At 40.2% G+C, this 14,738-nt stretch overlaps 1 protein-coding gene across 4 annotated transcripts; it reads right to left on the bottom strand.

Moving 5' to 3' along the window:
• Positions 1-923: 923 nt before the first annotated feature.
• On the bottom strand, positions 924-11,505 carry LOC111957299 (uncharacterized). 4 transcript variants are annotated; one of them, XM_023978095.2, is made up of 6 exons: positions 11,182-11,505; positions 10,844-11,041; positions 5,692-5,964; positions 5,394-5,483; positions 3,545-3,571; positions 924-2,372 (listed from the first exon to the last, which is right to left on the bottom strand). In XM_023978095.2, exons 1-6 carry the CDS (start codon positions 11,237-11,239, stop codon positions 2,284-2,286), a joined length of 735 nt encoding a protein of 244 aa, XP_023833863.1. In that variant the 5' UTR covers positions 11,240-11,505; the 3' UTR covers positions 924-2,283. The 4 variants fall into 4 exon arrangements, with proteins under 4 accessions (XP_023833863.1, XP_023833865.1, XP_023833862.1 ...); XM_023978097.2 differs by having other exon boundaries at positions 5,394-5,486; positions 10,844-11,021; positions 11,182-11,504; XM_023978094.2 differs by having other exon boundaries at positions 5,394-5,486; positions 11,182-11,504.
• Between the last annotated feature and the right edge of the window lie 3,233 nt (positions 11,506-14,738).

Below are 14,738 nucleotides of genomic sequence, written 5' to 3' on the forward strand. Positions count from 1 at the left end.
ACACAACTTCTGATCACACATTTAACTATTGACCATATCTGCACAACTACTGAACCACATAACTTCTGACCACATCTAGGGACCGCAACCACACAACTCCTGACCTCAACCACATAACTTCTAACCACAACTGCTTACTACATCTAGTGACCACAACCACACAACTGCTTACCACATCTAGTGACCACAACCACACAGCTTCTGACAACCACACAACTATTGACCACAACCACACAACTTCTGACCATATCTAGGGACCACAACCACACAACTACTGACAACAACCACACTTCCGACATCTAGGGACCACAACCACAATGTCTGACCAAACATCAAACTTATGACCATATCCACACAACTATTGAACCACATAACTACTGACCACAACTTCTGACCAAATCTGACTGTCGATGGGAATTTAAAATCATTTCACAATTTGAATAAATCAGAAGTGCAACTTTTTAAACTTCTTCCATTACAACAACAAAAAACTTTTAAAGAGCTTTAGCAAGCCCCACAACTTTACTTGTAAAGTGACCATCTAGCTCACACTTCCCTATCTCACCCATTGAAGTTACGCCATTTTCACAAAGCAAGCCAACCTACAAAGCTTGCTGACATGACTGAGGAACAATGCAAACAATAAGGCCCTGGCTATCTCTTCCACTGTTAAAAAAAAGGATGTTTTAAAATCCATTGTATTTCAGAAAAGGTATTAATGGGATGCTATGTAGAATGCCTCTAGTCAAGTAATAATGATACCTCAGCATTTTTTGTAGGTTTACTCTACTAGCTAGCCTCCTGCGCTCATTGCAATTCTTGTTCTTTTGAGTTGATCGGAGTGTACTATCCATCTATATGGCATCCAGGTCAATTTTGCATTTGATGTTACTGTAGCTGTGTACTCCAATACAAAAGTTGCAAACATTTAAATATCTTTAATAAAGTGACAAACATCATTATACAAAGTAAAGTGATAAACATGTAAATAAACAAGTGATAAAAATCATTCATATATCTCCGGTTCAATATAAAATTCTGTCCCCTCAAATTATAATACAGTAGCTTTATATACACAWAAGGCACAAAGTGAACATATTTCCTCCCTGTACACAATATTACCATATTGCACCCAGAATGTGTAACTGGATCAAAACAACGTTTATTCAAAACAGATGGACCAAATTGAAAACTTTTCATATCTGTTTTTTTGGACAAGGAAAGGTATTGATAGCTGTTGACTAAATGCAACTGACAGCTCTACACAAATCTAGTTCCAGTGACAGTAGTTTTGAGCTATCGAGCGTGAACACAGTGTTACTCTGTCTGTATAGACATAAGCTGAAAAGCAAAGGCTGAAGAGCGTAGGCACCGGTAGATACGTGAGGAAATACAAAGGTGAGCAAAGGTGAGGAAATACACAATTATAAAGTGCATAAAACTGTCTTCATATTCTTTTCTTGTGGTTACCTAGGAACTACTTCAAGAGTTCAAATCACACACACAACAGAGTAAGTTATACAAATTGGAATGTCACAGTTCCTGTCATATTCTAAATATTTGGTAGGCTACAATCCTCCTGGGTCTATAGGAATGGGGCCTGTTGGAAGAAGGCCCAGGGAGAAAGGGGGACCAGAGAGTTGGACGGACCAGGGTACATACACTACCGTTCAAAAAAGTTTGGTGTCACTTAAGAAATATCCTTGTTTTTCATAAATTAGATTTTTCTTTTGTCCATTAAAATAACATCAAATTGATGCAGTGTAGACATTGTTAATGTTGTAAATGACCATTGGAGCTTGAAATGGMTGATTTTGAATGGTATATCTACATAGGGGTACAGAGGCCCATTATCAGCAACCATCACTCCTGTGTTCCAATGGCACGCTGTGTTAGCTAATCCAAGTTTTTCATTTTAAAAAGGCTAATTTATCATTAGAAAACCCTTTTGCAATTATGTTAGCACAGCTGAAAACTGTTGTTCTGATTAAAGAAGCAATAGAACGGGCATTCTTTAGACTAGTTGAGTATCTGGAGCGTCAGCATTTTTGGGTTCGATCACAGGCTCAAAATGGCCAGAAACAAACACCTTTCTTCTGACTTGTCAGTCTATTCTTGTTCTGAGAAATGAAGGCTATTGCATGCGAGAAATTGCCAAGAAACTGAAGATCTCGTACAAAACGCTGTGTACTACTCCCGCCACAGAACAGCGCTAGCTGTCTCTAACTAGAATAGAAAGGAACAGGGGTCATCAGAGGTGGATGAGAGGAGGTGGGTTGAGTTTTAGAGGACCTGGTTSTCTTTTCCTGATTGAGGGGCCTGAGGTGTTTCTGTGACATTCTGAGGGTAGTGGACAATGGAGCCAAGTACACCTGCAGGGAGGAAAAAGAAAAAACACACAATTTAGGAAGATGTAAAACACACCTGAGACATACACACACAGCTAACTCCTGATGTTTACCTCAGCAGACACTACGCCAAACACTGTACACACTTGAGAGATGAGAAAACAGTAAGACAAGAACACAAACACCAGACATGTGGTAGGAGACATGCAGATGAGTTTTAACCACACAGCGCTATTGCAGTGTGGGGTTCAAGAGTCCTTCATTTCCTCCCTGTTGGTAGAGTGTCGATTATTCTGCATTACGGTTCTTCTAAAGCGGACTATTTGGCCATTCCCATGAGGTCACTGCTTTAGGCAACAATTGCAAGTCTGTTGTAGCCTGGCTGACGCCACTCATGTGGTACACAATCGAGGGAGAGCTATGACCTACTGGTCTGGACAGGACTCCATTTGCTGGTGCAATTTTCACCCAGATCATTGGCTCTCTCAAACATTTTTTTTCCCCCTAGTGGGGGGATTAAGATCTCTTGGTGTTTGGATTTGTGGCGGCCGGGGGCTGTACATGTGAGTATTTGAGTGAGAAAGAGAGGCGAGCCAACCAGGGAAAAGCACAGCCCACTTCATTATCGGCGCATTGTCCCGAAAACATCAAACAGCCTCTCAAGTCAGGAGGACTTAGAGTTTGGTGTCAACCAGACTAAGTCTGTTGTGCAATGTACATAGAGCACATGCAAATATACATCACTCGTGCTAAAGGCACAAGTGACAGACCTACAACTGGGACACAATCAGTATTTACCAAAACAGTTGTTCACAATGTTGCTCAACATGTTTGAACAGCAGCTTTCTAAATGTAGGAATGTCCAGGAAGCATAGAATCTACATAAATCACTGTCAACATAAGCATGGACACCAAACCCTGTGGTCATGAATACTACTCGGCCCTAGGAGTCACACATTTGACAAAAAGGGAACTACCTGTGAAAGACAAACATACACACCACTGAGAGAAGCACACAGAAAGCCAGTAGCATCAGAAGATAAGGACAATGTGCACAGTCCTGTTTACAAGGTGTGGTTTAGGAGACAGCCGTTCCCAGTCAACATACTAAACCATCTGTTAATATTGAATGTTCTATACTCCTGTTAACCAAGAAACCGATGGGGGACAATGAGATGGAAGTGAAAATATTTTACCTCCAGGGTGTCCGGAAACTTTGGGATCTGAAGAAAGAGAAACAAAACATATTTTCTGTTGGCTCTGTTGTAGACTAGCTACATATTGTCATTGGGAATATAACGTTCAGAATTGTACAATAACGTTACGAATCGAGACGCAAAAGGAAAATATAGAATTGTATATAGAGCTTCTAAAAATGTCATTGCATGCAGTAAACGTTCTACATAGCTGACACACTGATCTAAATCTGTCATTTAAATAGAGATCATGAAAGCGATTCAGTAAATATCCCAGACTGGGCAGCAAGAGAACAACCAGTATGATATAAACTCAGCAAAAAAAGAAACGTCCCCTCACTGTCAACTGCGTTTATTTTCAGCAAACTTAACATATGTTCATACAAATATTTACTGAGACATAAACTGAACAAGTTCCACAGGCATGTGACTAACATAAATGGAATAATGTGTCCCTGAACAAAGGGGAGGGTCAAAATCAAAAGTAACAGTCAGTATCTGGTGTGGCCACCAGCTGCATAAAGTACTGCAGTGCATCTCCTCCTCATGGACTGCACCAGATTTGCCAGTTCTTGCTGTGAGATGTTACCCCACTCTTCCACCAAGGCACCTGCAAGTTCCCAGACATTTCTGGGGGGGAATGGCCCCAGCCCTCACCCGTCAATCCAACAGGTCCCAGATGTGCTCAATGTGATTGAGATCCGGGCTCTTTGCTGGCCATGGCAGAACACTGACATTCCTGTCTTGCAGGAAATCACGCACAGAACGAGCAGTATGGCATTGTCATGCTGGAGGGTCCTGTCAGGGTGAGCCTGCAGGAAGGGTACCACATGAGGGAGGAGGATGTCTTCCCTGTAACGCACAGCGTTGAGATTGCCTGCAATGACAACAAACTCAGTCCAATGACGCTGTGACACACCGCCCCAGACCAAGACGGACCCTCCAAATCGAGTACAGGCCTCGGTGTAACACTCATCCTTCGACGATAAACGCAAATCAGACCATCACCCCTGGTGAGCCAAAACAGCGACTCGTCAGTGAAGAGCACTTTTTGCTAGTCCTGTCTGGTCCAGCTACGGTGGGTTTGTGCCCATAGGCAACATCGTTGCCAGTGATGTCTGGTGAGGATCTGCCTTACAACAGGCCTACAAGCCTACAGTCCAGCCTCTCTCAGCCTATTGCGGACAGTCTGAGCACTGATGGAGGGATTGTGCGTTCCTGGTGTAACTCGGGCAGTTGTTGTTGCCATCCTGTACCTGTCCCGCAGGTGTGATGTTCGGATGTACCGATCCTGTGCAGGTGTTGTTACACATGGTCTACCACTGCGAGGACGATCAGCTGTCCGTGCTGTCTCCCTGTAGCGCTGTCTTAGGGATCTCACAGTACGGACATTGCAATTTATTGCCCTGGTCACATCTGCAGTCCTCATGCCTCTTTGCAGCATGCCTAAGGCACGTTCACACAGATGAGCAGGGATCCTGGGCATCTTTCTTTTGGTGGGTCAGTAGAAAGGCCTCTTTAGTGTCCTAAGTTTTCATAACTGTGACCTTAATTGCCTACCGTCTGTAAGCTGTTAGTGTCTTAACGACCGTTCCACAGGGGGCATGTCCATTAATTGTTTATGGTTCATTGAACAAGCATGGGAAACAGTGTTTAAACCGTTTACAATGAAGATCTGTGAAGTTATTTGGATTTTTACTAATTATCTTTGAAAGACAGGGTCCTGAAAAAGGGAAGTTTCTTTTTTTGCTGAGTTTAGAATAGGATGAACTTTAATATCCCGGAGGGGGAAATTGTCTTCGACATACAGTACTGCTGCATACAAAATATGCTTTATAATGTCACTCACCTTGTTGAGAGATGAGGAAGCTTGCAATAACCACGGCAACAAAGGCCAGGCCTGCAAACAGTGGAGCCAGGACAGTCAGCAGGGACGTCCCTGCTGAAACATACAACAGGAATTCACTGGATTCACCTGCATGACCTACTGTACTTCATAACTAGTTAAACAAGTGACTAAAGAAAGGGAACATTCTGTTGCTCTTGTGGCGTGTAGGCTGACGGTGTTGTTACACCTTTTATTAAACCCGACACAAGCTTGACATACACACACGCTGTACATAAAACAGATACTCCTGTACCCTTACCTCCATTGGTGGTGGGCTCAGATTGTGTGAGCTCCATCAGCTCGGTACAGCTCTCATGGAGTTGCATCCTCTCCCTCCTCGTGCGCTCAGTGTCCCAGTCCCAAAGCTGTTTGAGTGAGAGGGCCTGTGGTACCTCAGCTGTCCAGGTGTCTGTGGATTGGTCCAGAGTCAGGAAGTCATTCCCGTTTACAAGGAGCTGGTCGGTCAAATGCACCACTCGAAATCCATTCAGTTTGCATTCACGCACACGCAGGTACTGGTAAGTAGGATTTTCTGGACATTGAAGGAAAAAGGGAAAGGAATGGTTAAGAATTAATGTATCCTTTATACAGAATATATATCTGATTGTATTCCTTGTCCGTCAAGGAGGTAGATTTGTCCTGCCCTATCTCAGGTAACTGCTATTGTGCCCTTGAGCAAGCCACCTGTACAGAGGGAAATTTTGTTTTATACTGGATATTCAGTGAATATTCAGTAACCTCGTCAATAGCTATTGAACCAAGCGAGCCATGACTATGAAGATGGTATTTTCTTAAATCAGGGGTGGATGAGAACAATCCACACTTAAAAATAGATTTAGGATTTCAAAGTTGCTCTTACATGACTATAACAATTATATATTCTGAGTCAGGGGAGGACGGACAAAAAGCCACTGTTGATGGATTTATTTTTTATTGAAATATTTCTTCCTTTCAATCTTCAATAGCTCTTAGCAGCTCTTTTGTCCACCCTTCCCCGATTCAAACTATATAACTTTTATAGTCATGGCACGCTTTGTGTAAGAGCTATTTAAGACTGAAACCCCCTCCACCAAAAAAACACTACATTTTGACAACAAAAAAGCTGTGTATTTGTCCATCCTCCCTCAATTCAGAATATATAATTTTCATAGTTATGGCACATTTTGTGTATGAACAAATGAAGATAGAAATCCAAAATCAAATATTTATTCTTCAAGTGTGGATTGTTCTCCATCCACCCCTGATTCAGAATATACCATGTTCATAGTCATGGCATGCTTTTGTTCAATATTGACGCGAGAATATCAGAATATTTTGTAATTGATCAAACCATTGAATTATATTTGACGATTTCTAACGAACAAGCTAGCTATCGAAAAGTTTCAGCGTGTGTAGTTTAGTTAGTCTGCTAATGTCTTCATAGCTAGTAGCATGGAATCAGGACACGACCAAACTGTTCCTGAGATAATGGATGTTGAAACTTCCAAGGAGAAAAGAGGCATTGTTGAAACTCACTCATATGCTTGCAGTGTAAAAAAGGGGGTGAATGTGATGCATACCCGAATACCCCAACCAAAGAGCAACTTCCAAAGAAGCTGAGAAGTGGACCATCAATGAGCCAGCTACAGGACAACAGCGTCCGCATCCTCACGGCTAAAAATCAAAGAGAGCGCAGATGACGTCATGGATTTGGTGAAAAAGAACACTGTCAGTATCGTTAACCTGAAGAAAGCGATTGATTTCAATGCTGAGGAAGTAAAAACTCTGAAGCAGCAGAACGCAACATTGAAAATTCAGGTTGCAAAGCAGGAGAAGAAACCCCCTGAAATGGAGTCAAAGGTAAACGAGAATGACCGGTATAGTCGGAGATGGAATCTTCGAATTTATGGAATAGCAGAAAAATCTGACAAGAACATCAAAAGCAAGAGTGAAGGACATTTTCAGAGCCAATAGTCCCAGAGGAGGAGCGAAATGTTGTTGCAGGTTCTCTGGATGGAGTGCACCGCCTGGGTAGGCTGAGAGATGGGGAAAACAACCAGCCACCACGACCAGTGATCATGAGATTCATCTCCAGGACAGCGAGGGATATGACATGGAAAAGTGCAAAGGAAAATGACAATTGAATGAARAACAACCTGCGTATATTTTAAAAGGCAACTTTAAGGGTCATATATTGAGTCATGAAGCAGATAATACATGGATTATACTATTGGTAGATGTCAACCACATTCAACTGATTGTTGTAAATACTTGTGCTTCCAATAACAAGTCAAGTAACTGTATTTTATTTAGTAAAATTATGTCTACATTTCCATTGGGGTGAAGATTTTAATACAGTATTACATGATAATCTAGATAGATGGCCTCCTAAGGATAGCAATTCTGTTTGTGAGATAAGGAATATATGTCTAAGGTTAGGTGTTCTAGATAGTTGGAGACATAAGAAACCCAGATAAGATTATGTTTACATGGAGTACCAAAGATTTATCTATACAATCCTGTATTGATTTCTGGCTGATATCTGAAGATTTGGCTGTAAAGGTTGATAAAAATTGATGGTTCAATCGAGACTAACAGACCACAAAGGGATCTCAATAAAGATAAATATGCATGGTTTGTCAACAAAAAAAAGTTAGTAAAGGTTACTGGAAAATGAACAAGACTTTACTAGAGAATTAATTATTTAAGAAGGAAGTAGCAGGAATTATTGATAAATACTGCAATTGTGCCTGTGTTATGAATACGTTTGGAAGTTACTGGGAGCTAATGAAATKTATTTAAGGCTTTTGGCTATTTCAATGGGGAAAGAAATTGCTTGTGCCAACGAGAAAGAATATGACATCATAAAGGGAATAATGCTATACTAAAAAATACTGAACTAACTAATCAGGAATTACTGGAGCTATCATCATTGCAAATGCAGTTAGACTGTATCTCAGAGGAAAAGGCCCGGGGAGCGTTTGTAAGATAAAGACGAAAATGGATGGGAGAGAAATACAAAATATTTCTTTAATTTAGAAAARAGGGCAGGCGAAAAGACTTCCATATGTAAATTAATGATTAATAATACTCCCAATGAAAATCCAAAAKAAATCTCTCAGCATGTTGCCCAGTTTTATCAGAATCTGTATACATCAGCCCAGTCAACTTCCAATATAGATATTTTCTTAGACAATATAGCAAACATTGCTACGATAGATAGATAATGATTTCAGGAATTTTTGTGATGAGTTATCTGAAATTGAGATAAAAGACTGTATTAAAAGCCTTAAGGACAATAGGTCCCCTGGAAATGATGGTTTAATAAGCGAGTTTTATAAAGCATTCAATGATAAATTGATTCCTTTCATTCTTGCTATGTCCCCCAAGAATCAATAGAAAATGGGGAGTTACCGTCTTCGTTAAAGCAAGGTGTAATTACTTTGATTCCCAAACCTAATACGGATAGTCTTTATATAGACAACTGGAGACCCATTAGCCTGTTGAATAATGGGAAATTATTTGCCCTTGTATTTGCTAAGAGGTTGAAACAAGGCTTGCATCATATAATTGATGAAGAACAATCTGGTTTTATGCATGGTCGACACATTAGTAATAACATCAGGTTGATCTTAGATATGATTGACTATAATGACCTCATCACTGATGAGTTTTTTTCATGTTTGTTGATTTTTATAAAGCTTTTGACACTGTAGAACATGAGTTTATGTTCAAAGCAATACGTTTTTTGGGTTTGGCGACTTTTTTTTWAAAGCAGTCTAAACTTTATATTGTGGTTGTACTAGCTCTGTAAAATTAGCTCACGGGACATCCCAAAGATTTGATATTGGCCGTGGCATTAGGCAGGGCTGCCCAATTAGTCCATTTTTATTGGTTACTCAAATGATGGCTCTTCATATCAAGTAAGGGAATTTAAGGTGTTTCAGCACTTGGCAATGAATTTAAACTATGTCATCTGGCTGATGATACCACCATATTTTTAAGAGACAGGAATGAGGTTTCTAAAGCAGTTTCTTGCATTGAAGACTTTTCCTTCATTTCAGGTTTGAACATTAATATCAATAAGTCAGTCTTATTTCCATTCAAGGATTGTGTTTTACAGGAAGTATATGGTATTCCAATTAAAGATAAGGCTACTTATCTTGGAATTGTTATATGCAAGGATGAAAAACAAAGGAGTGAATTAAGCTGAARGGTTATCCAGATCRGTTTATGTCATCACTTGAATTATCCCCTAAAATTGTAAAGGACTTAGATAAGAATCTTTATAATTTTATTTGGAGGAACAAGCCTCACTATCTACGGAAAGATATGCTCACTAATACCCAAGAACAAGGAGGTCTTGAGGTTTTAGATTTCAATACTCTAAATAATACTTTGAAAATAAATTGGATTCTGAAGTATTTTAAGAACCAAAACAGTATTTGGAATGTCTTCCCTAAGTATTTATTTGACTCTGTTGGTGGTTTAGAATTTTTGCTTCAATGTAATTTTGATGTTGATAAAATCACAGTAAAATTGGCCAAATTTCATAAGGAGGCAAATTTAGCTTGGATGTTAGCGTATAAACAAAGATATGATTTAAAAATAAGTCTCTCTTTTTTTTCTTAACTGGTTTGAGAAGAAAATTATTTTGGTTGGTCAGTTACTGAATGAAGGATATCTACTCTCGATATGGGGAATTTCTTGATAAGTTTGAAATTCCAATAACCCAGAAAGAATATGCAATTGTTTTTGATGCGATTCCAAGGGGAGGGGGGGGGGGGGTGTATATCTCTTTTAAATTCCTCTGTGGTTGATGTAAGTAACATAGCTTTACATTAAAACATATTCATTGGCAATATTAACATTAAAGATAAATGTAGTAATAAACAGAGTAGGAATATTGTTTGTGATACTACAATTCCCTCAGCAATATTATTTTTGTCAAATATCTATGGTGATATACAATGGGGTAAAGCATGGAAAATTGCAAAGAATTAATGGTTTTGATATGATTTATTTCAGAAATTCTGACAGATAAAGATGTAGTATATTTAATATAACTGCTAATAATACTAGGTAAATTTCATATTCACAAATGCAAAAACTTTTTTCACTTTATAAATTAATTTAAACAATATGGCACTACTTTAACTAAAATGAAACACAAAGGCAATTAAGACTTGTTGTATTATTAATGAACATGATTTGTTTGTATGCATGCCTGTTTGCATGTGAAAATTCCTCTTTTGTTTGTTGATATTTGTTAATTAAAAGAAATATATATATATATATATTAAAAAAAGATATCCACCGAATATCCAATATACAACACATTTTACGGTGGCAACTGTGCTCTCAAAATGTTTGCTGTCTGTTTGTGTACTTATTAGTGTGTTGCAGTAGGTTCAGGCATGCATTAGGCCTACTTGTCATGGTGTTGGTGACATTTTCTTCTATCTCGAACGCCTGTTGAAAAGACTCGCTGTAGTTGCCCAGCAATACAGCACGGAGAATGCCACTGACGTATTTCCCGCAGTTGGAGAGAGGTGCTCCGTTGACCAAGACCTGCTCGACGGTCTCCATCTCGCCGACCACTCCCGACCGCTGGAACAGAATGACCGTGTCTGTAACAAATCACATCAACAAATCTAATTTTGTTTGTTATTAATAGCATAATATTCATAACACAATGGTGTAGAATGTTGTGCGTAAAATGAACAAATTGTACATGGCAATGAAAAAAGTAAGCAATGGAAAAACTTACCAATTGGAAGACCCCAACTTAACTTGAAAAACAGAATGAATGTAAGTGGAATTCGCATCCTTGCACTATGCGAGAACTGGCTTTGGAAATGATGTACTGTAGTCTAAAACAACCTCCTAGACGTAAACCAATTGTAATAGATTATATATCAATAGAAAGGACTCGCTCGTGTTCTCTCCAATATCAAACAGGTAGAATGATAAAGAATAGATGAAGGGCAGAGCGGTTATCAATCAAACGTCCATAGCTAAGTGCGTAGCCTCTGGATTTGTTGCTATATGTAGTCGGTCCTTATGTTGTCTTTTAAATGCGTAGCTAGCCTACTAAGATTTTCAGTAGTGTTGATGTGATTGGCTGGTGGGAGGTGGCTCCGTTAGGGGAGGAGCTTGCAACTGCAACAACCTGTCCTGCCCTACCAAGCAAAAGAGCAGTAACTGTGCATTTGGTCCAAAAAATTGTTATTTACTTTTTTTCATACATTAAATACATGCTTCATCATGTGGACAAATATCCCGCCTCCATTGTGTTGTGGTATGGAKAACATTTGGGGTCATGTTTTCAGTAACTGCAAAAAGTTAAGGTGAAACCAAGGAAAATGGCAGTAACTGCCATCACACGTGAGTTACTGCCTTTTACCTTGGTTTCACTGAGCTTTGTGCTGCAGTGTCTATGGTTGACCTTGGTATTATTTATTGTTCTTCGCTGATACAAGTGTCAAACTATATGACACGGACAGCCACATACAAACAAATATATTAACACAAGTTTGTTTCAAAAACAATCGCCATGGAAACGTATTCCAGTGGGTGTACCAAGCAGAAGGCAGTAACTGCTGTCKAGGGACAAAGGTCATGTCAGAGGTCAGGGTCAATATGAATAAAAAATGATCTCATAGTAAGACAACAGATAACCATAYCTCCAATGATCTGCCTACAATTCATTTGTCTGGACAATAAAAAAAACTTTGAAGTCATTTTTCTCAGTTTCACTTTATGAGCAGTTACTGTTCTTTTGCTTGGTAGGGCAGTGTAGGCTACATAACACAATCCTATCAGATTAAAAGGACGGCTACCTCATAGGAGTGAGGGCATAGGGACAATCAGATAGACAAACAGACATACATATTCCAATTACAGTTATAAATAACCCTGAATTGTTTTCCTCTTGTAACTTGTTTTTAAATAGTTTTGAGATCATCTAGATACTGTAGGTTATAGAAAGTACATTTTGACATCCAGTTGGTGTCTAAAAGTGGAATAGTGGAACATTTTCTAACAAATGTCTCTAATTTGAATGATGAGAAATGTGCATATTTATTAAGTAACCATAGCTTCTCTTAGGCTACTAACAGTACAGAATAGTTTGTTCCTGGATGTTCTTGTCATTGTTACAAGATATTAGACATATGACAGCAACAGACGATGCAATTGCTACTGTCGCATGACTATGTATCTTTCTGTTACAAGAGGTGGATGTTTTCAAACATCCGGAATCTATGAGTACATCAACACTAGAGCAGAGGCTCTATGAGTACGAAACAACATTAGAGCAGAGGCTCTATGAGTACGAACAACATTAGAGCAGAGGCTCTATGAGTACGAAACAACACTAGAGCAGAGCTCTATGAGTACGAACAACACTAGAGCAGAGGCTCTATGAGTTACGAACAACATTAGAGCAGAGGCTCTATGAGAGTAACAACACTAGAGCAGAGCTCTACTTGAGTACGAACAACATAAGACAGTAGCTCTATGTAAACAGTTAACGACTACAACGTTCCTACTAGCACAGAGCAGAGGCTCTATGAGTACGAACAACACTAGAGCAGAGGCTCTATGAGTACGAACAACACTAGAGCAGAGGCTCTATGAGTACGAACAACATCAGAGCAGAGACTCTATGAATACGAACAACATTAGAGCAATCCGTTGTGATTGGTCACCAGTGACTCATGTGTCTCAGGGTTTGTTGACTGTGAAGTACAGCCTTCGAAGCACTGTTTGGATGATTTTACTATAGATTAGGCGGGGCTTTGACCAAAGTTCACAGTGGCGTAGTCAGCAAAAGAAGTGTCCTCTTTAGCGATGGCTTCGGTGGGGCTGACGGGGTTCTTCTGGAAGTTGACACTGGCGTAGTGAAGAGAGTCAGAGGCGTAGATGGTGGTCGCCGGACCTGAGTCTGGCTGAAGGGAGCGCTCCTTAATATCTTCAGAGTCACCAATACCATGACCACCCTGGAAAGGAGGAAGAGGAAGAGGAGGAGAGACTAGGATGAAGAGAGGGAGGATGAAGACAGAGGTAGTGGGAGGAACAAATTGTTTGACACACACGTTGGATGTATCCTACATAATGGGAAAAGTTAGCGTATTAACCAGTTTTTTATTTATTTATTTTTTACCGTTATTTTACCAGGTAAGTTGACTGAGAACACGTTCTCATTTGCAGCAACGACCTGGGGAATAGTTACAGGGAGAGGAGGGGATGAATGAGCCAATATAAAACTGGGGATTATTAGGTGACCATGATGGTTTGAGGGCCAGATTGGGAATTTAGCCAGGACACCGGGGTTAACACCCCTACTCTTACGATAAGTGCCATGGGATCTTTAAGACCTCAGAGAGTCAGGACACCCGTTTAACGTCCCATCCGAAAGACGCACCCTACACAGGGCAGTGTCCCCAATCACTGCCCTGGGCATTGGGATACTTTTTAGACCAGAGGAAAGAGTGCCTCCTACTGGCCTCCAACACCACTTCCAGCAGCATCTGGTCTCCCATCCAGGGACTGACCAGGACCGACCCTGCTTAGCTTCAGAAGCAAGCCAACAGTGGTATGCAGGGTGGTATGCTGCTGGCTATAGCTATAAGAGAAGCTATAACCATAGCTTCTCTTAGGCTACTAACAGTACAGAATAGTTTGTTCCTGGATGTTCTTGTCATTGTTACAAGTATTAGACATATGACAGCAAAGGACTATGAATGCTATGTCCATATATGTATCTTTCTCTGTTACAGAGGTGGATGTTTTCAAACATCCGGAATCTATGAGTACAATCAACACTAGAGCAGAGGCTCTATGAGTACGAACAACATTAGAGCAGAGGCTCTATGAGTACGAACAACATAGAGCAGAGGCTCATGAGTACGAACAACACTAGAGCAGAGGCTCTATGAGTACGAACAACACTAGAGCAGAGGCTCTCATGAGTACGAACAACATTAGAGCAGAGGCTCTATGAGTACGAAACAACATTAGAGCAGAGGCTCTATGAGTACGAACAACACTAGAGCAGAGGCTCTATGAGTACGAAACACACTAGAGCAGAGGCTCTATGAGTACGAACAACATCAGAGCAGAGACTCTATGAATACGAACAACATTAGAGCAATCCGTTGTGATTGGTCACCAGTGACTCAGTGTCTCAGGGTTTGTTGACTGTGAAGTACAGCCTTCGAAGCACTGTTTGGATGATTTTACTATAGATTTAGCGGGGCTTTGACCAAAGTTCACAGTGGCGTAGTCAGCAAAAGAAGTGTCCTCTTTTGCGATGGCTTCGGT

The sequence above is a fragment of the Salvelinus sp. IW2-2015 genome, linkage group LG32, assembly GCF_002910315.2.
Source record: "Salvelinus sp. IW2-2015 linkage group LG32, ASM291031v2, whole genome shotgun sequence".
Taxonomy (NCBI): domain Eukaryota; kingdom Metazoa; phylum Chordata; class Actinopteri; order Salmoniformes; family Salmonidae; genus Salvelinus; species Salvelinus sp. IW2-2015.